Source organism: Osmerus eperlanus, chromosome 17 (genome assembly GCF_963692335.1).
Source record: "Osmerus eperlanus chromosome 17, fOsmEpe2.1, whole genome shotgun sequence".
Classification (NCBI taxonomy): domain Eukaryota; kingdom Metazoa; phylum Chordata; class Actinopteri; order Osmeriformes; family Osmeridae; genus Osmerus; species Osmerus eperlanus.
The window spans coordinates 11711755-11739211 of NC_085034.1; the positions used below are offsets into that span (position 1 = coordinate 11711755).

General features: G+C 41.9%; 1 protein-coding gene across 3 annotated transcripts in view; it reads left to right on the forward strand.

Moving 5' to 3' along the window:
• Positions 1-26090, forward strand: part of mkln1 (muskelin 1, intracellular mediator containing kelch motifs) — a 44114-nt gene extending 18024 nt beyond the window's left edge. For 2 of the 3 annotated variants that reach the window (XM_062482857.1, XM_062482855.1), the window contains exons 7-18: positions 8986-9105; positions 9316-9381; positions 9955-10067; positions 10198-10410; positions 12245-12466; positions 14159-14288; positions 15897-16044; positions 20445-20559; positions 21554-21693; positions 22766-22868; positions 23084-23138; positions 23517-26090. In XM_062482857.1, the coding sequence (XP_062338841.1) occupies positions 8986-9105; positions 9316-9381; positions 9955-10067; positions 10198-10410; positions 12245-12466; positions 14159-14288; positions 15897-16044; positions 20445-20559; positions 21554-21693; positions 22766-22868; positions 23084-23138; positions 23517-23638 (1547 nt within the window). In that variant the 3' untranslated portion in view covers positions 23639-26090. Of the gene's footprint in view, positions 1-8985; positions 9106-9315; positions 9382-9954; positions 10068-10197; positions 10411-12244; positions 12467-14158; positions 14289-15896; positions 16045-20444; positions 20560-20790; positions 21510-21553; positions 21694-22765; positions 22869-23083; positions 23139-23516 lie in introns of those variants that run through there. The other variant, XM_062482858.1, reaches the window with a different exon arrangement.
• Positions 26091-27457: the final 1367 nt, after the last annotated feature.

Below are 27457 nucleotides of genomic sequence, written 5' to 3' on the forward strand. Positions count from 1 at the left end.
CACTGCTGCCTGCTCTTTTTCTTATATTCAACAAAATTGTCAAAAAAAATCCTCTAACTTTTATATAGTTATATCCTTTCATATCCTTATTTTTTGGATTGGACGTACAGTTTTGCGTCTAGGTTAACTTGTTTGAGGTGTGGATTCTAGCTACATTTCTGTTATTCTCTGCCCTCAGCGCGTTAGCAATCATAGCTGCACCATCACCGTGGCAACGACAGACACGCACCACTCAGTCTCTCACACAGGTGATTGGTGCGTTTACTTGACCATGAAAAACCCGATTACTAGCAATTGTCGGTTTATGCCATACGATTACTCCGTTTACATGTGTAATTAGTTATGCGATTACTCAATAAGCGCGTCTACATGATTCTTTTCATTAATTGTTGTATGCTCCACGGACAAAACTTGCACCATCATCCTTCTGCAACAAAGTGTCGCCGTGTCTTCCTGTATCGGCCCTACTGCTGTATGTTTCATTCCATCAACACATTGAATCCTACTAAGAAAGCCGAGTAAACACACTCAATGGTAGGCTACATCTGCTACTGCTATTACTATCCCAACTATAATTTCAGCTGTTAAAACGATAATATTCTTGTTACGACTAGCTAGCTTACTTCTTATGTTTAACAGTTCAGCTTTCAGCTTCTCCCGCATTGTAGGCTATTTTAGCTCTTAGCTTGGTTAGATGATGCAGTTCAGCTTCCACACTGCCTCTTTTGTGTGACTCACACATTTTTGAAATTCATTTCAGCTTTAAGCTTGCGGGTATTTTCTCACTTTTATACTTTTTAAGACATTAAGGTTTTTGTGCAAGTTATTCTCCCTTTAAAAGTAATGGTAAATCCTTTCAAATCATTGTTTGAAAGGATCAAATCAACCTTTTCAAAAATACCTTTTGGTTGCTTTGAAGCTTCAGCTTATAACTTTCTACTAAATTTTCACTATTTTCAGCTTTTTTAGCATGGTTAGCTATCCCCATTCAGGTTTTCAGCATTCTCACTGCTGTTTTGCAGGAATAGCCTTTTCTAGTTGGGTGTGCTCAAGCCTTCGGCGAGAGCACAACCTTTGTTCTCTCACATATATATTTATTATTTATTTTTGCCCCCCTAAATCTTTGTCAATATTTGGCCTACATAGACAACCTAGGTGTCAAAAGTTTCGTCTTGGTAGCGATTGAGTTGCTTGTATTGGAATTTACGTTCCGTTGCATGGTTTGGGCTTAAGTTAAGTTTTTGTGGCGAAAAGTGAAGCTAACGGTGGCTAATTTGCCAACCACAGTCACTGACGTTACTAACCTCACTACGTCACGAAAACACGCGTGACTACCTGTAGCAGAACATTCGTTTCGCATCTGTTAACTTGGGGGATAGCTAGGCTAACTATAGCTTTACTGCAAGGCAGCTGCAGAAACGCCACAAGCAAAGAGGCCAGGGTGATAACTATTTACTCATTTTACTTTGTGATGTGAAACACAATTATGAAATGTAATGTACAATATTAGCTGATATTATTAAGGAAGTAGGCCCACATCTACTTTCGGAAACGGTAGTCTACTATTTCACTGAAGCATTAGCATGACATTAGCCTCTGTTGCCCGGGCAACACATACTACAGTGGTCTATGATGCATCTGTTTTCAATAGTTAAAATAAACATTCCTCACAAATACATTTTCGTTGTAGTATTTATTATGACATTACATTACAAGTAAACGATTTGTTGGTGAAATTATCATTACCTGTGGTTTCAAACCAGTGTTGCTCACTGCAACGCTGTAGCTTACGCAAGACACTACAAAAACATCTACAGTACACAGCTGTTTAGGAAGTCAAACGGCGACAGAACATGTTCGGCACTCCCCTTACTTAAATCAAAAGTCTTTCAATAGGTGAAACTATCTGACTACTAACCTGAACTTCATTGCCACAGCCTAAACTTTGTCAATCTGTTCATGAAAATAATTAATTTCAGCCTAAACCGTACAACGGAACGTTAAATCCAATTCAACCAACGCAATCGCTACCGAGACGAACACAGCAGTAGTCTAGTACTGTACCGTAGTAGTACAATTTACCGGGGCAGCTTCTCCACACAGGGCTATATCGCATTTTGCGTTGTTACTGACAATGATCGCTACCAGTGAGCTTTTTATGAATGAGCGATTTTCCACTAAATAAATGTCAAGCTTATTTACGTTTTTGGGGGCATATTTTCAGTTAGAAGATGGTACTGTTTGAATCGCGATTCCATCTTCTACTGCCGGTAACGTCGTAGAATAATCTTCAAAGGGGGTTCTTTATTATGAATGAATGCGGTAGGCTAAATGCCTGAAAATATCACGAGAAGGGAAAACTTAAAAGGACGTTTTAAGTCATAGAGATTAGGTCAATTTTTAGACCGGTCTGCCAAATTTATTCGTTTTGATTCAGCTATGAGGCTGCCTCTTGCAGGGGAAATGACAAGACATATTTCATTCTACACTTTACTCGTGTTTTGAGTTGTAACTGAGCAGCAAAATCTATGTAATCTCTATAAATAATAAGTAGGCCCTATGCATTTTTATATAAAATATACAGAAATATCAGTTGTAAAAATGTCATTCAAAAACTGACCCCTGTGCAACCGACGCAAGCAAGCACACCCTACAATTTCCCCAGAAATTGTACCCTCTCTAGTTATTTATTTTTGCCCCCCTAAGCCTCAGTCAATATTTGGACTACATAGACAACCTAGGTGTCAAAAGTTTCGGCTTGGTAGCGATTGAGTTGCTTGTATTTTTATTTACACTCCGTTGCACAGTTTAGGAGGTTACAACGTTTTTGTGGCAAAGTGTCTTCTGTCAACGAATGGTACCAGTGCTAGCCTACGTCACTACGTCAGCACACGTTAGCAACGACGCATGGATACAACGTGATAGAGACGTTCTAGCGCGCAAATTGGAGCTTGGATTATGAGTGAAAAATGCCAACCACCAAAATTACCAACCATTGGGTTTTGTTGAGAAAGCAATTTCGAGTGGAACTGCCATCTCAGATTTTTTTATTTAGGTCGTGAAAGTCTTTGTAATTTGAGCGAGTGCGCGTCGCCCGTGAGACTGCCTAGGCGGCAGCCATGCAAGCGTCATAGTAGTTTAGTATTTTCGTAATTTTATAGTTCGGTCAATTCTACACCAAAAAACAGAAGGAGGGCAATGTTATGACGATATGACTATTGTGAAGACAGTCAGGTGGTGAGATTTTAATGTAGGTTGCTGTAAAAACTTTGGTTTGCTACGTGAGAGCCCCGTCAGCCTCCGTTGACGATTGCGTCAGCTGTTGTCGATCTCTGATGAGTATTTTCTTAATTTCGTACCAGGGTCAATTCTACATCAAAAATCAGAAGGAGGGCAGTGTTTTAAAGATATGGCGATTGCGAAGATAGCCAGCGGGTCAGCATATTTTTGTGATTTGTGTAAAACTTGGAATTTGAGTGACACCGCGGCTTGTTTTGACATTAGCCTCAGTCAGACTCGGCTCGCCCACTGGCAGTGTGTCGTACTGTCTTCAAAGCCACAGCTAAACTTTGTCAAAAGAAACATTCTCATTTCCGGTGCTTTCAAACAATCAGTGAAATGTGGAGCAACAGCAGCTAGCTTGAGTCTAGCAAACTTATTTTGAATTAGCCATTTCCCCCTACATTAATGTCAAACTTATTTACGTTTTGGGGGGCATATTTTCAGTTAGCAGACGGTACTGTTTGAATCGCGATTCCACACTGCCAGTGACAACGTTGTTACAGTAGCTTGTTTCAAAGGGGGTTCGCAGCTGTTTCAAAGGGTGTTCTTAATGAAATATGCAATATGAGTAGGCTAAATGCTTGAAAATATCACTAGAAGGGAAAAGCTTACAGGACGGACCCACCTGCAACCGACGCAAGCAAGCACACCCTACAATTTCCCCAGAAATTGTACCCTCTCTAGTTGTACTGTATTGTGTGTTGTCTTTGTGTGGTGTCAGGTATGCTGTTTATGTAGTATTTTATGATGGATTGAATGTGTTTTTGTACCTGTCTACAAACAAATTTCCCCTAGTGGGATCAATAAAATTGACTTGAGAAGAGGGTTCTGAGTCCATGACAAGCCATAACTTGTCATGGAAGGGAATTTCAAATCATGCCTAGCATCAGTGGCGATGTGTCCTGGCTTAGGTAACTGAAATGAATTTGTGCAACAGGCAAGGGATCCACCTGAACAATCAATATACTTCATTAAAGCTAACTTGGTTGTGAATCTGACACTACCATGCATAGCCTACAAGTAGCTAGCTACTGTGGTGAACCTGGCTTGTTTTGCAGTGGTTTACACAGTCTCGCTAAACAGATGATCAGAGTGTTGTAATGGGCTCAAATAAATACTCACTGCTATGTTTTACAACCGGAGGATTGACCGGAAGACTAGAAACCATTCTGTAAAAAAAATAAACAACATCTCATCCAATTCAGCCATTCCCAGATCTGGAAATTGCCATGTTCAGTAACTGGATAATAAAATAAGACGTTTCTCCAATGACAAGCATTGTCAGATTTGGTCCAAGCTCAAACAAATTTGTCATATTTTCACATATCAAGGTGAAACTTTGCAGGGTACTTCAGGGGGGTGTCACCTTAAAGCATATTAGGTTTGAAAAACCATCATTCAAAATGACATTTGATTTAGTGACACAGACATATTGAGGCAATGTGGACATTTACATAAATACACCCCTTTCAGCCATTTTGTATTTGATTCAATTGTCTTAAGTATCGTTTTTAAATATGTCAATGATACATATCTGTACAAAATTTCAAGTCAATTTCACCTTTGGTTCAAGAGAAGAGGAATTTTGAAGGTTTTCCCAAATTATCACAGTACAGGAAAATCCATCATGGCGGACCTTATGGGTCCTTGAGGCTTTTTTGTTCCTCATGGAAAATGAGGCATGCACACCAAGTTTCAGAAGAATTGGAGCAATGGGGTGGAAATGCCATCACTTTGAAAATCGGACTTTTGGGCGTGGCCTGTGGCGCCCCCTATGGTCCGATGTGGCCCATATTTGGTGTGGAGGTACCCACTTGGATGTAGTATCAATATGCCAAATTAGAAAATTTATGATGAGGGACTTTTTGAGATATTGGGGCGCAAGGAGAAGAAAAATAATAATAAATATAGCTGCAAGCAGCAATCAGGTGGCCAAGCAGTCAAATGACCCATAAAACATTTTAGACATCCTCAGAAGAGGGTAACGAGTACACGCAGCAAGTTTGGTGCGAATCCATCAAAGATTTGCTGAGATACGACCCAACTTCCTGTTTGCTGGCTTAACGGCACATTTTGATTGCCTGTACCGGGCAAACGGTTCTGAAAATCTAAAAATCGTGTGAAGGCCTTCTTGAGGCTTGGTCTAAAGATACTCTCTGCCAAATTTGGTGAAGATTGGACAACATGTGTAGGAGGAGTAAAGAAAAAACGTTTTTCAATGAATTCAAAATGGCGGCCGCATCAATTCGGCTATTATCACAAGTTATCATGTATCACACACGGGATGTTCCACCATATTATGAGACAAAGGAATCACTTAATAAAAGCAAACAAATCAATAGTTATTGGCCAAAACACATGTTTGCTTCCTGCGGCCACGCCCAGTGATCACATGACACCAAATTAATTGGACATACTCATACGAGGGTTCCGAGTCAACGTACCAAGTTTGGTGTTGTTTTCTCAAAGATTTGCTGAGATATGACCCAACTTCCTTTTTGGTGTCTTTGCTGCCGATTTTGATTGGCTGTACCAGACAAACGGTTTTGAAACTCAAAAATCCTTATAATAGCTAAGTGAGTGTTGCTCTGATGATGATCTGTGCCAATTCTGGGGAAGAATTGGCACAATGGACAAAAATTGTAGGAGGAGAAGCAAAAAAACGTGTTTTCTTAAAATTCAAAATGGCGGGAAATCTATATAACTGGAGGTGGATGTGTGTTGAAGTCCAACTTTGACCTGTTGGTGGTGCTAGAGTCCAACTTTGACCTGTTGGTGGTGCTAGAGTGCTCTAATGGGAAACTTGTTGTAAATAAATAAAGAGGGGCCTGTCCTTAATGAGTGGGCCAAATTTCACAACTTTTTACCATAGTTTTTCCCTTCTAGTGATATTTTCAAGCATTTAGCCAACTCATATTGCATTAATTCATTAAGAACCCCCTTTGAAACAAGCTATTGTAACAACTTTTTCACCGGCAGTATTTCAGATGGAATCGCGAGTCAAACAGTACCATCTGCTAACTGAAAATATTCCCCTTAAATAAGCTTGACATTTATTTAGGGGGAAATGGTTAATTCAAAAGAACTTTGCTGGAAGCGATCATTGTCAGTAACAATGCCAAATGCGACCATTTTGCCTCAGTCGAGAGCCCTGTGTGGAAAAGCTGACCCCGGTAAATTGTACTACGAGCAAGCTAGCTGCTGTTGCTATCCAAACTTTACTGGGGATTGTTTGAATGCGCTTCTAAGTACATTATATACGTGTGAAATTAGTTCCTGAAAGCATGTGCAAAGCGTTAAAACTTTGTCACACTGAAATGTGGAGTTAAACCTAAGAACAGTTTCTCTTCCGTTTTCAGATCAGGTTTTAATGGGCGGAGCCCAAAAATGCCCTATCTACGTCATTTCGCCCTATCTACGTCAGATCACTGAATGGCTCCTCCTGCTGTACTGTTATTGTAGCCTACATCAGCTAGCTAGCTAGCTTCAGGATGTCTCCCACCACCCGCAACTGCATCTTCCCTGGATGCAAGAACTCCAGCTGCGCTGCAACGCCATTTAAGTTCCCTATTGATAATGAAAGGAAAAATAGGTGGATAGATTTTGTGAAGAGCCACGCTCATGGAAAGCTTCGGATAAACTCCAACAGCCGCCTCTGCACTGACCATTTCACGGCGGAAAGTTTTAACATGGACCAGAGACAGCCTGGACCATCCACCGCCGCCAGCAGTTCATCACTCAGTTCTGTGTGCTTGTCAGGCGACACACCCCCCCAGTCTCGAACAGAGAAGACTGCTGATTTTCTTACGATTTCAAAGCCTAATTTAACATACTTGTCAGTGTTTTTTTTTCATTCGAATTTGGATGGGTAGTTAATAACACATTATTCTGTGGTGTGGTGAACTTGAAACTCGTTTTTAATTCCACTTTACAGGATCTTCAAATGTATGATGCTGCTAGTACACCACGGCAGATACGATACTTGCTGTGCAATAGTGATGTGTCGTTCGTGAACGATTCGTTCATTTTGAACGAATCCTTACAAGGACTCGGGAGTAACGAGTCCTCTTAAAGAGTGATTCTTTCATTTTCTCGTGGCCGCGCATCGGGACTGTTGCATAGGCTCGTCCAAGTAAACAGAAATGATTCGTTCATTTCCCGACTCTGTCTTCGGGTACGAGTCTTTGGATCATTTTTCACGTGACCTGCATAGCCTTTGTAGTGGTAGCTAGAGGAAATGCTAGAGGGAACGATTCGCTCATTTCCCGACTCGGTCTTTCTACGAGTCTTTGGATCATTTTTCACGTGACCTGCATAGGCTTTGTAGTGGTAGCTAGAGGAAACGCTAGAGGGAACGATTCGTTCATTTCCCGACTCGGTCTTTCTACGAGTCTTTGGATAATTTTTCACGTGACCTGCATAGGCTCTGTACTGGTAGCTAGAGGAAACGAACCATTCGTTCTTTTCCCGACTCGGTCTTTCTATGAGTCTTTGGCTAATTTTTTCACGTGACCCGCATTGTATTTTTTAGTAGAGGAAACAGTTTCCTCATTCCCTTTCGCGTGGCCGCTGTTTTAGTAAGACGTGAATGATATTCGCTCAAGTCATCATACTGACTGGTTTTGTTATTTTCACTTTACATTTACACTTACAGTTTAGTGCAGTGTAATTTGTTTGCCGTGATAATTAAACGCTAGTGTGATAATAAATGACCAAATCATACAAACGGTCATGATACATTATTGTAAAGCAGGAATTAATTTTAAAATAGTATCTGCTGGTGCACATGTCATGCACTAACCTACATGAGAATATGATACGTGTTTTCAGTGGACGGATAGCCCCCCCCCCCCCCCGAATGACTCGAAAAAAGATTTGTTCATTTTACTGAACGAGATTCAAAGAACCGAATCAGTAAAATGATCCAAACTTCCCATCACTACTGTGCAACAGTCTTACTAGCACATCTATGAACGTCGTATCTATGCGTCATTGCTAATGTGTGCTGAAGTTGTGACGTAAGCTAGCATTGAGTTCCCTTTGTGCACATAAAGCACTTTTTGCCACAAAAACGTAACCTCCTAAACCGTGCAACGGAACATAAATATAAATACAAGCAACGCAATCGCTAACAAGACGAACCTTTCGACACCGACGTTGTTTGTAGTCCAAATATTATGGGATCCTTAGGGGTGGGAAAATAAATAAGAAGATATATGTGAGAGAACAATGGTTGTGCTCGCCAAAGGCGTGAGCACACCCAATAAGAAAAGGTAGAAACACTTCAGTGGCTCTGCAGCTTCGCTGCTTGGCTACCAATAATATGTATGTGAGAGAACAATGGTTGTGCTCGCCGAAGGCGAGAGCACACCCAATAAATACAGTACCCAACAAAGTTAACAGAGCAGCTACATTGTTGTGAGCTAAGACTGTTCATGTGTCCTGATTGACTCTATAGGTTCTATTCCTGGTAAATGATAGTGCTATTGAACAGAGGTGATGTGTACACCTCAATTCCCTGGAGGCTCAGTGCTGACACCATAGGCATATTGAACCAATTAGGTCATGTGAGGGATAAACTGACGTTCAGAACACCAAATACCTGAAAATAGGGGATTTGTTGCCCTCGATATTGGAGTACTTGATTAAATGTGAGTGTGTGTGTTTGAGTGTTTGACCATGTCCTTTACTGTCCTTGTGTAGACGGTTTGTTTAACCAGTACATCAGCCAGCAGGAGTACAAGCCTAGGTGGAGCCAGATCATCCCCAAATGTAACAAAGGTATAAGCACCAACCAAGAAACCAGCCAAGACGACATGAACAGTGAGACAAATTTATTTCAATGCAAGGAATTCTCCTTTCTTTCTTAATGATGCTTTCTTCAGTACACCTGTGCCCCCACTTGATAGGAAAGTTGATGTTTTTGCCTTCTGTCCTCCCCGTGTTATTCCTTCAACAAAAAACAAAAAAATTCCCCCGACATCCTACCGCTTTTTTCCCCTCCTACCATTGTGTTCCTGTCCTTGTGTCTAGGTGATGGGGATGATAACAGGCCTGGGATGAGGGGGGGGCATCAGATGGTCATCGATGTTCAGACAGGTGAGGAGGCTTTCAGAATGACTACATTCACGTGCACAGAATATTCCGGATATTTCCCTTATTCCGAAAGAGACATTATTCCTACTCATCTGTTTACCCGGCTAATGAAAATAAGTATTCTACTAATATTACTGTTTACATGCAGCCGTGGATACTCTGAATAACTGGTCAATAACGATGGCCCGATGGCCCGGGGCCAGTAAAAAGTAACGTCGGAACAGTTATACTAGCAACTCACTGTCCCGATTGGGCCACTGCAAAGCATTAATTGAAAAAATATATATACTATATACTATACATTTTTTAATATAGCGCCCGATCACAAAATAAGTAATTTAAGGTTACCTTTCCTATAAAACAGGTCTACAGCTTGCTCTTTTATTAAACAAACTAAATGGCCTTATGTTTATTTATCTTATTTACATGATGGCATGTCATTTCTGTCTCTACATGGTCGCCGCCCTACTGAGCACCATAGTCATCTAGGAATGGGGAATAGAATCAGAACATTGCGGAGTCAACCGGTTTAACAAATAAAAGAACCACAGTTGTTTGCCCCCATTGTCCCTGCAGAGACGGTGTACCTGTTCGGGGGCTGGGATGGCACACAGGACCTTGCTGACTTCTGGGCCTACAGCGTCCAGGAGAACCAGTGGGCATGCATCTCCAGAGACACAGAGAAAGAGGTGAGGTACCAAATGATTGAAAACCTTAGACTTTGACTTTCCCAGTGCATAGTTGAGACAGATAATTCAGTCACGGCTGGTCTGAATTTGCTCATGACCCGCTGGCCTCGTCCTCTTGTCTGGGTCCTAGAGCGGCCCGAGCGCTCGCTCCTGCCACAAGATGTGCATCGACTCCCAGCGCAGGCAGATCTACACGCTGGGCCGCTACCTGGACTCCAGCGTGCGGAACAGCAAGTCCCTGAAGAGCGACTTTTACCGCTACGACATCGACGCCAACACCTGGACACTCCTCAGCGAGGACACGTCAGCCGACGGAGGGCCCAAGCTTGTTTTCGACCACCAGGTAACCCCCCCACACACACACACTCGGGGCTCGAAATTAACTTTTTGGCTTACCAGCCAAAATGGCTGGTAGATGAATAATAATAATATTTTTTACTGGCCAAAATTAAACCTGGCATTTCAGACGTACTCTGAAATTGTTTGACATAAACAACCTTTACCTATGATTTTAATATCATTGTAAATCACTCTCAGAATGGATTAAACAAAATCAACCAATTTTACTTTTTGAAATAATGTATTAATTCAGGGGGTTCCAGGGGCTTACTACTCCTCTTGCTCAATGTGAGATGGGTTGTCCTTGTCCATGAGGTTTGTTCTTCGCATCGGACTAGCTGGCTAAAAGCATAATTCCCATATCTGTTGAAATGCCCTGCTTGACATTTTTGGTGTAAAACTAGAATTGTAGAAGTAGAATTGACCGAACTGTAAAATTATGAACTTTGTGACATGACTCGACCAAGAAAGAGACATGGCTGCTGCCTAGTAAGACTATGCGGTCTATCTGGCGATGCACTCACTCAAATGTCAAGACTTTCGTGACCCAAATCAAAATTCTGATGTGACTGATCAATGGGGAATTGCTTTCTCTCTTAAATGCTACCATCCTCGACCTTTTTTGTCTTTTTAAATCTAACTATTTGTATTATCCGTGTCATTCTCTAGATTTTATAAAGGTTATCTTCCCGGTTTTCTGCCACCTAGAGGCGCGAACAACTGTTCGTGTTGGCGTTGCAAGCTTTTTTTTTACCATGACGGGCGCGGTAGTCGGGAGCTGTACTCCGCAATTTTTTTTAGTCGCCAGCCCAAAAATCTACACGCCATTGGCGCTTGGCGGGTACCAATTTTGAGCCCTGCACACGCACACATACACACATACACACACACTACCTTTCCTATAACTACAAGCCCTCCCCACAGGCACACCCACATGAACACCATTTATACACCAAACATACTAGGAATAATCTGGATCATGATCTTGTCTGTAGCCTCACAGGTAGGTCAGTGTGCTTGTTTGAAGACATGGAGGGTTCATTACATACCTTCCTGCGATCCACCTTTTTAAGTTCAATTGAAAATATTTGTTCTGGCCCTTCCCACTAGGGCTGCAACTACCCCTTTTATTTTTACAAAATGTATACAATTATTCCAAATTGACAATATTAACACAAATAACTTAAATTTATCCTTTACATGGGCTATGTCATATATGACATGACACAAATGATATTCGCTACATTTTTTATTAAGTGCACAAAAAACATTTCAAACACAAATGATTGTTAGCAGGCTGTGCAATATATTAAATTGCTTTAACAGGCTTAATTTGAAAGCTAATCGTTTTCTAATATACAAATGTAGGCAAAGAACTGCAGTCTTTGTCAGTTCATGTCAGAGTTTTCATTAGCATAGTTAGATAAGGTTTGACAGAAAACATAGTGGAATGTGCAGTTATTTGACATAAACCCTGGAGCTTCCTTGAAATATCTACCCAAAAATTCCACTATGATGCTGCAATGGTTTAATCATTTTGCAGAAACAGGCTCACATGCCTACAAACCTGGAGGGGACTACAGTATCTGCAATGCAACAACAGACACAATGAATCAAAATGCGTTTTTCACAATCCAATTTCAATGATTTGTTGTTAGCCATACTTTCCACTGCCTTGTGACACAACACTGAAATCCAGACACGTAAACTAAATATTATGCTTCTCTCATTTCCCCCTTTTTTGGTTCCTATTTTTTCCAACTCATTCCTGATTCCCTCATACTGTTTGCATACTGTCCTTCTTCCCTTTCACCTGGCCTCCACCCACCCCCACCCAGATGTGCATGGACTCGGAGAAGCACATGATCTACACATTCGGTGGGCGCATCCTGACATGCAATGGCAGCGTGGAGGACAGCCGCACGTCGGAGCCCCAGTTCAGCGGCCTGTACGCCTTCCACTGCCAGGTGGCCTCCTGGAGCCTGCTCAGGGAGGACTCATGCAACGCCGGCCCCGAAGACGTCCAGTCCCGCATTGGCCACTGCATGCTCTTCCACACCGTGAGTCAGCCTTGTCCCACTAGGGGAGATAGCTAGCTCATGAAGTGGACCTCAGAGTTTGCTAAATTGATTCGTAAAACATTTGTTAGAACTAGTGTTGCTTTCGTCAACGAAAATTATGACTAAATATCGCCGTCAACGAACCTTAATCAAGTGACGGAGACGCAATGTAAATGCTGGTCATGTGACGATGACTATAATTAAATGTATAATGCAATATCGTTGACGAATAAAAACGAGACTAAATGTAGTTTACAAAATAAAAACGAGACTAAATGTTATAATGTTATTTCATCTCGTTTAGTCGCGTTTTTATTATTAGCTAACTCATGAGGCTGTGCTTAATGTGTCTCATTTTAACGTTAGCTTTAGACGTTTTAGACGTTAGCTACTGAGCTGAAACCGACTGAGAGTCTGAGACAAACGTGAGTGACTAGCGTATGTGTGTTTGTTTGTGAGAGAGTGTAAAGTGGGTTACCATGTCTGACTAGTGTGAGTGCGTGTGTATTTGTATGAGACAGTGTAAAGTGGGTTCTTAGTTCCTACCTGACTGACTGCATGTGTACTAAGCATCCCTTGTTGGCCAAATACTGTAGCTAGTTTTGTCATTCACATAGCAATCACACTGAACTGAATTTGGCATCAACAACATGACTTTGAATACCTTATTCTATCTAGACCAATACATTAAACAAATGGTTTTGGCATTAACATGCCTCCTGAGACTACTGCTTAGACTACTTATGTTTTGATTAAAAAGACACTAAAATACAATTTTCATTGACTTAAACTAGACTAAATGTCATAAGTTTTCGTAGACTAAAACTAGACAAAAATTTCATCAGTTTCATCAGTTTTCGTCGACTAAAACTAGACGAAAATAGTCATGGATAAGTCTGACTAAAATAATACTAAAATGCTCAGGCTTTTAGTCGACTAAAACTTGACTAGACTAAAAAGAGTATGAACGTGACTAAAACGAATAAAAACTAAAATGACAGCTTGACACAAAGGCTAGACTAAAACTAAAATTAAAACAGGCCGCCAAAAACAACACTAGTTAGAACCTGGGAGCAGAACCATAGTGATTATGGTCGTTCATAAGATTGGTATTGGTGTTTCAGGCAATCAAAAGCGACAGTCAACAGTTCTATTGAGGGCATAACAACTATAAAGGCTACAAAAGAATACAATTCTAAAATGATCGAATCCTGATACTGCTACTTGTTAAACATGGAATTAGTATCTTAAAGTAGTCCACCAACAATCTGTACACCAAAATCAAAAGCCAATAACTGCATTTCCAGACGATATGTGACTCAGGTGGGGGGGCCAGCAATTGAATCAGGGTGTACACCCTGACATACACCCTGACATCACTGCTCATCACTGCTCATCACTGCTCAGGTTGATTCCTGCAGCTGATTTAGCTGATTTAATGACTTTGCGCTTTAAAGTTGACATGGGAGTTGGTTCCCATGGAAATGGAAACCCACTGACATTCATCTCCTGCTGTTATGTGCTGGCGGAGAAAGCCAGCGTAAATATGCTGTGAGCAATTCTCAAACTTTGCACAGAGCCAAGGAAAATATTAACAGACAGTGCCAAGGATCAGTTCAAAACATGTAAACTATTCAAACAAAATGTAATTATGTCAAAATGTTATGTTCCATTTTTCCCTTCTCTCCTCAGAGAAACCGTTGCCTGTATGTGTTTGGGGGTCAAAGGTCTAAGACGTACCTGAACGACTTCTTCAGCTACGACGTGGATGGAGACCATGTGGAGATCATCTCGGATGGAACCAAAAAGGACTCGGGCATGGGTGAGAACACCTATTCATACCTGTAACATAGAACTGCATTGAAGCACAGAAGGATACTTTATTGCCGTGTCAGCGTCTGTGACTTTTTTTGTGTTTTACCCATGGAAGTTTTCTTACACCATCAGGCTTTTAGCATGTGTTTGCGTTGTAACACTTGGGTGGAGAAAGGAAAAAAAAATATTACGTTTTTGAAAGAAAGAAAAATGGTGGGGGAGGAGAGCAGAATTGAGTAAAGAGAACACCAAAAATGCATTTCCTGGTGTTAAGTGACTACTCGCGGTCATAAATTGGTTTGCTATCAGTCATTTAGGCTGTTGATGTGATAATGTTACCCCTCAGAGAGCCCATCGACTGATTTGTGCATGCAAAGGGGGTAGATGGGTGTAGATATGGAGAGGAGGGTGAGGGAGGGGGCTGGTGGAAAGCTGGGAGCTTCAGAACATGCAAGCCAAACAAGAGAGAACAGAATGTATTTTGGCAGGAAGGAAGCAGCAAGGCCCACACAGTGCTCTCGTAATCACTCTCGAATGTTTATCGACTGCTCTCTGGCCCCCATACTAACTGTGCTGTCTGCAACCCAGATCTCCCAGGTTCATCTCCATGTCCACATCACTGCTCTAATGAGCTCTGTCTGTGTCTAGTGGTAGCTGTCATGGCCTTCAAAATATGAACCCCACCCCCCAAATTCCCCTGAAACGGGTGACATTCAAAAACATAGTGCCTGTAATTCTTTTGTCCAATGTGAAGCTTTAGGTTCAGTTAGAAGGTAACATTGATGAGTTTACTGTTGTTTGCATATTCATTATTTACTGTGAGCACACACAACATATTTATTTAAAAAAATATACATGTTGACATTTGCATGATAATCCTACTGCAGACAAACAGTACTGTTGTCATGAGGTCTAGATTCCAATTGTTGTGATTTGCATTCTGTTCCGCTTGCCTCCAGATGGTCGCTGCTGGCTTCTATGCCAACAGCCTTTGATCGCTAATAACAGTTACTGCCTCTGCTTTTCATCTTGACTGATGTTCTGGGCCTTTTTAGACATTCTTGGGGGAGGGGCTGGTCCCAGCCCACAGTCATGTTTCTGGATCACTATGTCCTCATGCTCATGTCAACTCTGGGCTCAATGCTTCAGTGCTGCCCCTCCCTTCTTACGGAGGCCAGTCTAGCTCTTACTGTCGTTGCATCCCAATACCCATCCTACCATACAATATACTGTAGCATTCTGTAGTATGCTAGCCAGTGTGCTAATTCTGACCAACAATCCTCTGCACTACATCCAGTGCGTCACATCAGTTGAACTACATACGTTATAAAGTTACAACTGCAGAGCTGGCCTGGTTGCTCGCTAACAGTATGCCTTTTTCCAAGGTAATTTTTTGGATCACCAACAATATTTAAATCTAGTAATATTCAAATATTTGTGCTACAAACGGTGACGGATTTATGAGCAAGAGTGTCAAGTTCAAGGCGGTATTTTATGACGCAGTAGTTTGTCCAGGACAGCTGTGGACATGCTAAAAGTAACTAGATATAATACAGGATTTGAGATGCAGGCCTTGTCTCCTCTCACTCTGTGCTTGATGCTGGTTGTCCCTCAGTGCCGATGACAGGCTTCACCCAGCGGGCCACCATCGACCCGGAACTGAACGAGATCCACGTGCTCTCCGGCCTCAGCAAGGACAAAGACAAACGAGAGGAGAACGTCCGGAACTCCTTCTGGATCTACGACATCGCCCGCAACAACTGGTACAGAACACTGGCAAGCAGATACACAGACAAGCTCATATACTCACCTGATTTACCTGACCTCCTAACTGAGCTCATCTCTCACCTGTCCTTCCAAAAGAGAACTTATCTCTATAAGTGTGTGTGTTGAAGCTCCACACCAACATGTTGTATCATCTGCTAATATAAGCATTCCGTACGGTACAAAGACAAAGGCTGTCAGTGGCTTTGACACTGGTTTCCGTAGTTGTTCTTTTATTGAGTGTCCAAAGAATTTACCGTATTTTTCGTAAATACAGGGTTTTTCCTGGGTCAAAATGGGTCTTCGGTGCTCCAAAACATATATATATATATATATATATATGCATGTATGTATATATATAGTTTTTTTTCTTTCTTTTTTCTAATTAATGTATTTATTCCCAGGTGTTTTGCATCTCCCCCCCCCCTAGCCTGGCTCTGCCCTCCTACGTACTTCCGCTCAATTTTGATTTTGCTTCTGTACTAGGTCTGGCCATGACGTAAGTAAGTCAGATGTCTCCGGTTAATTTTCTACCGGCCAATCAGCGAACAGAGGGAGTGGCTGTCGTGCGCTAGTTTGTGTTGTAGTTCCGTAATGGCGGCGGAGAAAGATGCGAGCAAAGCCATTTGGTCCGTTGTGGCAACCCTGCCGAATATCCATAAGCTAAAGCCAGAGCAAGAACAAGTTTTGCTGAGTTTTGTTGGTGGCCATGATGTTGTGGCCCTCCTCCCCACGGGGTTTGGGAACAGTTTGATTTTCCAGCTACGGCAGCTAGCTCTGTTACAGTATTGGTGAAGGAATTGGCTAAGGCGAACGCTAGCGATTGGTTATGGCAGATCAGAGTGGCTCTGGGCAGATCCAATAGTTTTAAACTTCAACAGAGTACCTGCCTACAAGGAAGTCAACGCTTGTCAATGGAGCGAGGCCAGACTCTCTGTACAAATGAAATGTACGAGAGTCTGGTTAGGACCAGGCTACCAGGAAACTAAATCTGTATTTCGGAACAGGTTAATGTAATAGTCTAATGTAATATTGCACATATTTTCGTCCTATTTTCCCTGAAGCAATAAAGCTTGGCTTCTTAAAGACACCTTACACTCATGAAGTATGTTCTAAATGGCATAAATGCTGGCAATTAATAATTGACGTAACAACTTATTGTAAATGGTCAGTAGCCTAGCCTATGAATTAAGGTAGGCCACTCTGAAGCATGTACACTGCCTGCTTCATTTGATCTTGATAGGCTAAGTATTCTGTAGCAAATAATAACAATAAACCCACTTTTTATTAATTAAAACTACTTCAGCATAATAATGCACCTAAAATACAAACCTGAGCAAGGGCAGCAATCGCTATCGAATCAACAGACAATTTGTACAGCCTGATTTCTGATACCGTGGCGGCAGAAATGTAGCCATAGAGGAAACACTGCACTATATATTATCATTCCAGGTTAAGAATACCAATGGAGGCTGCGTTGGAAATCGTAAATCAAACTTTTGTCAGCATTTTGAGTGGAAATTTAATTCGCATTTGTACAGGTGTATTCGTGCACGTCGGACTGGCCCTCGCAGCGGAACTACAGTTTACTGGCCGCTCTGTCCATTCGCGCACCTCACAGTTGCGTATTGATCAGACAAGAAGACACGCTTATCAACTCGGGAAAACGGCTTTGGCGCGCGCCAACATTTTCTGTATGCAGGAAAAACCCTGAAATAAAGCCGCGGCTTATATCCCGATTTTACATTTTTCTAGTGGTGGTGCGGCTTATATTTCGATATGGCTTATAGCACGTTTTTATAACAAAACAATAGTATACAGCTTGTATGAATGGGACTTTTGACAAGCTAGCCGACAGCTACCTATTCAGGCTAGCATGTAGCCTGGCTTTACAGCAAACTGGGATAGCGGTCAGTGACAGGTTTGACAAACATACCAAATCCAGCTTTGACAGCTAGCGTTTATAGTAGTGGTGGGCATAGATTAATTTTTTTAATCTAGATTAATCTCACTGTAATCTTGGCGTTAATCTAGATTAATCTAGATTAAAATGGTTTATTTGAATTCCGCCGAAGGCATTCAGAATATGTGTGCTACCCGAATAATGACTAAAAGTAAGTCTTTTGAGAACGGGTTTCTCAAGCCAGGTGGCGAATTAGACCAGGAGCTCATCTCCTGTTTCCAAAATGCTTCACAAACTGCTTGAGAAAGCTGTTCTATTATGATAATTGGTGATGAAAACAAATTATGTTGATTAAGATGTACTTGTGTTTATTAATTGTTTAATAGATTAGTTAGCTTGGCTGATAGAGCTGTGCTGACAGGCTTGCCTCGGTTGCACTCAAACATCATAGTTTGACGACGACTCTTCCCCTGCGCTACATCAGTGCTTGGCCCGGCATGTTCCGCATTAGCTAAGGGATGCTTTGCGTTTAGGTGGTATTTGAGACTGGAAGAACTCCTACAGTAAACTAATTCCGCATAGCACAAGGTGCAAAAAACCTTAGTCTTGTCGAGGTTTCCATTGGGAAGCTTCTTAAAAATAAATTTTCTCTGAAGCAAACCAGACGGCTTCATAGCTGCATCCATGTTAGCACGTCACGTTTAATGTGATAATTTCATACAAAAGGCATACACACAGGTTCGAAGACTCGTTCTCTACAGTGCAATTCGGCTAGGTATACATCCGCGCTAAAATATCAAGGTGAAAGTCCTCATAGCTTGCGTAGTATAGACCCAGCTCCCAACCCAACTTTGAGAATAGATTAACGACGATATTTTTTTTTATCGCCCGATAAGAGTCTCAACGCCGATAACGGCCCACCACTAGTTTATAGCCACTATATGTTTATAGAAAAATATCTAAAATTGGGTTGAAGTTACCTCACTAGTGAGAGATCTCTGGCCGCTTTGTAGTCAATTCATGCTAGTCGTCTGTGCCGATGCTAGAATCATAGTGAGTTTTCTCAATAGAACGTTCAGATTCCAATGCATTCCTATGGGATATTCATCAACATGACTTCAACTTGATTTTTCTCAGAATTTATGTTTTAAAATTGACTAAACATACTTTATTTTGAAGAAAACAACCTAAACTTTCGTTTAAGATATGTCTCCTGGTTGTGCCGACCTTCTATGAAAGGTAGCCAAAGCAACAAAAACTATAAACAGTATTTTCATTCACTTTCTCAATGTTAATTGCAACCAAAATTTGATAGCATTAAGGTGTAAGTGTGTACATGCTAACTGGCAAATTTCTTTTCTAATTTATTGCTAGTAGTCGCTAGTTATTGAGCTAAGAAAAGGACATGGACCTGATAATTCCGGTGCCATATTTTCAGGCGGCGTTCTTAGCTACATTCAGGCTAACTTATAGTTTCTGAACATTCGATTCCAATTCGTTTGCTACCTGCGTTCCAGAATTATTTGACAGTTGGTTAGCCTTGGCCAAAAATGACACATTCTATTGTCCACCCTAGTGAGTATACGTTGGTTTGACAGCAGATGGAATAAAATGCCTTGTTGTGTTATACAATTGCAAACATTCGGACTCTGACTTTTATTTTATTTGATAAAAAAAAAGTGTGTATGCGCCAACACAGTCCCACAGCTGTCCCCCCAATGTGTGATTGACTATAGTCCGCCAATGGAGGCCCAACCGCTGCAAGCCACTAACGGCGTGCCACCCAAAAACCACTGGTGGCCCGTCGGTCACATGCTAGCTGGGTATTTCGCCCTTGAACAGTAGAAACACTGTTTTCGTGAATGCTATTTAAATATTAGTTAATTCCCGGGCAATAGAAAACATACATTACGCACTTACTTAGCCTACTTACCGAAATAAAGAAAAGTGTTTTTAATATTTTATTGTCACCACATTTTCGCTAGTCATTGAACGTTGATAAAATAAATTCATTGGATGTAATTGCTAACAAACATTAACTATAAATGAAATGTTTATAATATTTATACAATACACAAAACACTATTTCTGGACATACTATCCAAAACCGAAGTGTGTTACACACCGGCATGCTGTAAGATTGCCTATACTCGTGCATTGCTTGGTATTATTGTCCCGTATCAAGTGTGGCCTGTAGGCCTACTCAGATTTACAAACACAAAGTTCCCATTCTGGTGGGGTGCAGCTTATAGAAAATGCGGCTTATTTTCCTAAAAATACGGTAGTCAATTGAATGCTTTGAGAAGTGTGTGTATGTGTGTCATCTCATGCCTCAGGGATGTGTGGAGTAAATTGGCTCGAATGCAAGTATGTGTTTCTCCATCAGTGTTGATTCTTAGGGAAGAGGACTACAATCACAGTGTTTGTTTGTGACCCCTAGTGAGTATGTACCCACTAGGTCTTATTAGTAACGTTGTGTGTGTGTGTCCTCTCCAGGTCGTGTGTGTATAAGAACGACCAGGCTGTGAAGGAGAACCCCATCAAGGCCCTACAGGAGGAGGAACCTTGTCCACGCTTTGCACACCAGCTGGTCTACGATGAGATGCACAAGGTTATACACACACACAAACAAAAATGCTCTAAAAATAGACCTACACCATGAACAATGCCTAGATATCCACACGCCCGCGCGCGCACACACACACACACCATAACGCTCAAAAAAAATACCTACACTATGCACACTTAAGATGCCTAAATATCCACACAAAACACACACTACTATATATGAGTACCCCACCTTAGCTGTTCAATATCAGGGTGTACGTTTCCTACTCAGCAGGTGTGGTGCCCTCTTGTGGTGGACATATGTCAACTCTGGCTCCATGGCAGCTACGACGACAACAAAAAAAAATCCCTAATTGGGAGTACCTGCCGACAGTGGTCCGAGGACAGGCGACCACAAACCGGCTTCAGGGCGTTCACCGATGTTCGAGGGCAACAAGGGCTGTCCTGTCTTTTACGCACGGTCATACTCGTGCCATGAATATGCAGCCGGTGATTAAGATGTTGATTCGTTGACACACAAACACAGATTCCTGGAATTATAGATGCAGTGGCCGTCATGAATCTCGCTAGAGGAGTATCATGTTCACAAAACGGTAACGCTATGTGGTGATGGATATAAAAATTATCCACACTTTTACCTCTCAATGGCCTCCTCATACTACAGGAAACCTGATATTAACCCTACCCATTGCAATGTGAGAAATAAAATGTTCACTGACAAAGTGGAGTCTGGATCAGTTTGTTTTCTGAGAAATCCGTTGTGTGCAGTACCTACTTTGAGTCTTGTTTTCAACGAATGCTAGTTGCAGTGCCCACGGGCCAAACTGTAGATGGCAAACCCATTTATATATTTATATACTTATTTACATATTTATATTTATTTGTCACAAAGTTGATACTGCATGTCCTTGAGGCCTGAGCCATGCACCTGACGCATTTCATACAATGCCTGGTTGACGAGATAATCGAGCCACAGAGACATTCAAGGAATTACATGTAGATACTCACCAACCAATATTGTGCCCCCTTTTGTCCAGGTGCACTACCTGTTTGGTGGGAACCCAGGCAAGTCCTGCTCTCCTAAGATGCGCCTTGACGACTTCTGGTCCCTCAAGCTGTGTCGTCCTTCCAAGGAGTATCTGCTCCGCCATTGTCGATACCTGATCAGGAAGTACAGGTAACACCATACACTGAAGACTTCGGCAGATCATTGACAACTTTCTAGTCATTGCGACATCATAGTCTGTTGTATGTATTTATGTCCTGATCCCCCCCCTCACTCCCCCAGGGATTATTTCATCAGACCGAATTCAATCCCAATGTGCCGTTTCCATTACGGATGCACCGATTCCAGATTTTTGGGGCTCAGCCAAATACCGAATCCACTGGTTAAGATTCTGCCGAATCCGAAACCCGAATCCTACTACCATCCTCAGTCCATTAACACAGTAAACACATTAATGAACTAAACAACGTCCACAGCAGTGTTTTTTTCATTTAATTTTATTTTAACTGTAAAAAAAAAAAAAAAAAAAAAGAATAGGCAACATTATGCCAGGAAGACGAGTGGGAAAAACTAACATAGGCAATTACCATATGCCTATGTTAACCCCATCTCAAGATCCAATCAATATCCAAAATATTAACCTTTTAGATTTCTTGAATTTTTTGGGGATGTTTCATACGCAAATGTTTTAACAGCGGAGATGTTGTGTATTGTTTAGGGTCCTTGTAACCACGAGACAAATCGGCATTGCAAATTGAACATGTAGCTCGACTTGAATCGCCTTCTTTTGTACCGCCAAACAACACTTTCTGCTCACGAGTTCCATTTTCACTTTCTCTTAGCCTACTGCATTGGATGGTCCACCTACGTAAACACCTTCCCATAATCAACGGCGGCGTCATTACGTCGAACAGCGTAGCGTGCGTAGTGCAAGTGTAGGGTTTGGTTCGGTGGAAAAAAACGAACCCCTGCAAAAAGCCCAATATTCGGCCAAATCCTAGTTTCGGTGCATCCCTAGTTTCCATAGTTGACTGTCCAAGGCTTTTGCCGTGTCAGACTTTTTTTTGCTTTGACTCTTACACCTTCTAGTGGTAGCATCATGCCATTTTCAATATCTTCTCTGTCCATCGGCTTACTTCTTGTTTTGGAGTGTTCTGTGTGTGCATGCTCGTATTGATGTGCTGGGGCTTTGGCAAGCGCTGGACTTTTCGTGTAAGACACCTTATGTGTTTCCTGTGGTCAGGTTCGAGGAGAAGGCCCAGTCGGAGCCCTTGAACGCTCTGAAGTACCTGCAGAACGACCTCTCTCTGACCGTGGACCACACTGACCCCGATGAGACCAAAGAGGTACGCCTGGCTAGGATGGGAGCAGAGAGAGAGACAGTTGGGAATGACGGAAAGGAATGTTGAGTGAAAGTGTGGGGGATTTGAGAAAGTGATCTAGGGAGAGGAAAGGAGGCATAGCAAACTAGGTGGGACAGACATTGAGAGAGTGACGAGTCGTCTACAAAACGTTTGGTTTTCGCTAACATGACTTATATATGGCCTATTGTACCGTTCAGTTCCAGCTCTTGCCCTCTGCACTGTTCAAGTCCAGCTCAGACTTCATTCCGCTGGGTAAGTGTGTAATGTGATGTATTTATTTGAGCAGTCGTGTTTGTGGTCCCACTACATCATCACTGCACAGGATTCCTGCAGTCATCTAGAAATAGTCATTGTTTTTCAGTAACTTATTTTCCTCCATGCTTCCTTCCCCCCCTCCGTCTCTCCCTTCCCCCCTTCTATCCTCACTCCCCCATCTTGCCCCCTCTCCCCCTCCTGCCTGCCCACTCCTTCCTCTCCCCTTCCCTCACTCTCCCCCTCCTTCCCTCTTGCTCCCCCTCCCTCTCTCTCCCCTCACCTCCCCCCTCCTTCCCTCACTTCCCCCTCCTTTCCTTCCTCCTCCGCTCCTGCCCTCCCTCACTTCCTTCCTCCCTTGTCCCTCCCCGTGAATAGGCTTCTCAGACGTTGACCAGACGTATGCCCAGCGCACCCAGCTCTTCGACACGCTCGTCAACTTCTTCCCAGACAGCATGACCCCTCCTAAGGGCAACCTGGTCGACCTCATCACCCTGTAGCCCCAACCCCCTCTGTCCTCACCCCACCTCCACAAGTGACTCTCACTTTGGTTGGTGCAGAGATACAAAATGTGTAATTATCATTAATAAAATAATAATTATATACGTACATTTTCATCAAGCTCTCCCAGTGGAGGTCATCGGGCTTTGCTCGATGTGACCACACCTCTTTCTCTGTTGAACAATGGTTTGTTCATCAGCGGTACTAACCGAACCTAAAGGGTTGATGTTCACTCACTGAAGAGATGGGGGGGGGGGTAGAACACTGAACATCAACACCTAACATCAGTGTGGATGAAAGAACCAAGTAGTGTGTCCCTCTAGGCCCGGTATCCTTTCCTTGCGGACTAGTCTTACGTCTGCGTCGAGGAATGGATTAATTCAGAAAAATAGTAAATTCATCTCTGCCAAACATAGCTTTTGTGTTAATTTTTCTTTTTTTGGATTTTGTGTTTACATGAACTCTGAGTTCTCATCAGCAGTTTGTTAGACATGGGAGTATCTTGATTGGTACCAGTTTTTACCCCTCCTTTTCTCATGTAGTCTTGAATTTTAGTTGCATACAGCTGACATCTCACACACATACAGACAAGAAACTGTTATCTTGCTTCACCTATTTGATGCCCAGATTTATGGTAATAATGGCCGTGCTAATTTTTCTGAAATGATGTTGTAGAAACAGTAGAGGAATGACTGTTTTAAATTACGCCTGAATTGAACTTGGTCATTCCCGATGATCCAGTTTAAATTTAAATGTATGTGTTTGGAGGGATGGGAGGGGGGTGCATTATTGATTTTTAAATAGACGGTGATCATGCCTTGAGTGTAAAGTACCTGCATAGGGAAAACACTACCAATTTTAGAAATGTTTTGGTCCAATTTCAAAATGTCTGTAGGATTATTGGAAACTAATAGTTGTCCTGTAATAAAGGGGCATTTGTGTACGTACACACATTTATGAACACCCACACATAGGATCTGAGTGACTTTACTCTTCAATAAAGACATACACTGCAATAAAGCAAGACACGGCAAGGGGTGGCATTGGCAATTTACATAGTTTACATTCATGCCGCAATCATGAGAACAGCAATGACAAAATATTCCCCCCGTCTAGACGCCATCTGTCCAGACCCCTTGTAGATCCTCCAGCAGAGGTGTTTACACCCACGTTTCCGTCTCAGAAGAAGTTTCTTGGGTGAAGTCCTAGCGATGGAGTTGGATAGCTTAGCTGCCTGCTTCAACTTTTGCGTTCATCTGGTCTTTGGTGTCATACCCTAGGTTTTTGTGTAGGAGGACAGTGTGATTGGTCTATTTTCAGGACCTAATCGCTTCCGTTCCTTGGTTGGGGTACGGCCGCGGGATTTTGTAGTCTCTAAGGTTCAATGTGCGCGAGATACAGAGACAATGTAAGAAAAAGAGATCGGAGGTTCATATCGACAACATTAGACAGCTTGTTACTGTTGTTGCCAGAGTTCCAAACTTTCACCCCTTCAGGTGTCTTCCATTTCCTGAGGTTTACATTCATATTCCATGTTGTTGGATTTTTGCCAAAGACCGGCTGGTGTTTTTTTGTGTTTTTTTTACTCTGTGTACTGCTGAGCCGGTCTGTTGTATTATCTTGCATAGCGATAGAGGGCTTCACAGGTGATGTAAACACATTTTGTGCCCAGGCTCTTTTAACCTTTATCTGAAGTGAAAGCGTGTCATCAAAAATGTTTGGAGAGAGAGCGACGGAGAACCTGCTCTGCGATGTCTGAACAAATGTCAGATTTGGTAAAGACGTAATTTAATCCCTTGTTGCCATACTCCGAATTAGTTCCCTATATAGGCTTGAGTGAAATTAATAAGTCCAACTATTTTGTGTGCACATGTTCGAAGTATGCATTTTGCATTGTGTGCATTTTGCACTGTCTTTGCGTACTTCTGCTCCTGTCATAGAGGTAGACAGACAGCTTTTTAAAGAGATGATATATATATATACTGAAAGTGGAGCGATACTACCCACGGCAATAAACTGTAATCACTTCACAAGGAAATTATTCATGCATGATTTTCGACTGGATTCAGGGCTTTTTTCCATTATAGTTGTACTAGGGTTGATTTGTGCCAGGGTTTTATTAAATTTAAGAAACGTGTTTAAACAAAGAACAAAATTAAATCACCTTGTTTGTAAAACAATGCCAAATACATTTTCTGTAGCTCTCTCTTCAGGGTAAATAGTCAAAATTGTGTATATGTAATATTTTTTCATCTCCCTCCTCCGTTCTTCATGCACCCCCTCCCCCTCTTCCTCTTCTACCCCTGGCTGAAAATCAGGAGTACGCGGATACTCTTGTGCTGGTGAACACTACTCTGGATTTACGTGAATGTGTAGAAAGCCTATTGTAGAATTGCATTGTATGTAATGTATATAATGAATAAAGATTGTATTTTGTTCAGGTTTTCTTAATCTGTGTTCTTTAATTTGTCGGGTCCTTTCGTGTAGTGACAGTAATATTTCTTATTGGAGAATTAACTATAAGCAGTTATAGTTAATTCCGCGTTACTCTAATCTGACCACTTTTTTCAGTCACAAGTAATCTAACACGTTACTATTTCCAAACCAGTAATCAGATTAAAGTTACTTGTCCAAGTCACTGTGCGTTACTATTTTGCAGGTGCGCAGGAAGGTATTTTGAGTGGGGGTGTTGAGGTACTGTCTATAATCTAGGCTACAGTATTTGCATGGGGAAAAAATAAGCATATATATGCTACTTGTTGCATATGGAAAATAAAAACTCGGACATGAACACTCGGTCTCTCGCTCACTAGCACTCGCTCAGACACAAAAAGTTCTAATTGGCCCATGTTCGTTCACGTTCTTCTTTATCCGTTAGCAAGTAACAACTTCCGTGAACCCCATATAGCAAGATGCATGCCTGTGATAGCTAAAAACTAGAAAACACATTTTTACTACGTCTATTTTCTTCCCCAAAGCAACATTATTTATTTTATCGTTTTAATATATATATATATATATATATATATGCATATTTTTTTTATTACTAACACCTTTATTAATTTTTTTCCTTCCTGCAGCTAGGGGGTGCTGCAGCATCCTCAGCACCCCCCTTCCCACGCCACTGCTATTTTGTCATTAATAGTAAAATATATATTTGATTTCTTCTTGCGTCTGGGAGTGAAGTCATGTAGCCTATGCGACAATTAAGTCACGTTTTCAGCATGAGGGTCACGTCACGTGTATATACATAGACCACTCCCTCCCAGTGAAAGCCGATTTATACTACTCTGTTTTCACAGAGACGGAGACAGGGAACGCCCTCTCCGATGTGGAATGCCCTCGGAGAGCCCCTCGGAGAGCTCTACGTGCACCTCCTGATTTTCCTGACTATCCGTCCGTCCGTCATTTTACGGATACTCCTTGGCGGTGATTGGTCCGTATTAAGAACCGCTTGCGTCAGGGGCGGGGTTGCCGTGACCAACAAGACGAACAGAATCCTTTGACCACCATTGCTGTAAGTTTTTGCAAATCATATTTCAACTACAGTACATGTAAATTAGCATCTGAATTAAAATGTGACGAGAAATGGGCAGTGTAGTTGCTGAAAATGTGCTTATTTTATTGATGATACTGCTAATTAGTAAATTTGCTCCTACTTTTCGATAACCTAGCTAGCATCGCAGTGCAGCGCCACCTACTCTTCTGGCGGTGAATTGTTTTCAGCACCCACAGCCTTCGGAGTACTATAAATTCAACAAATCCGTCCGTCTGTCCGGAGTCGGAATAGTATAAAGGCCGATTTATACTTCTCCGTT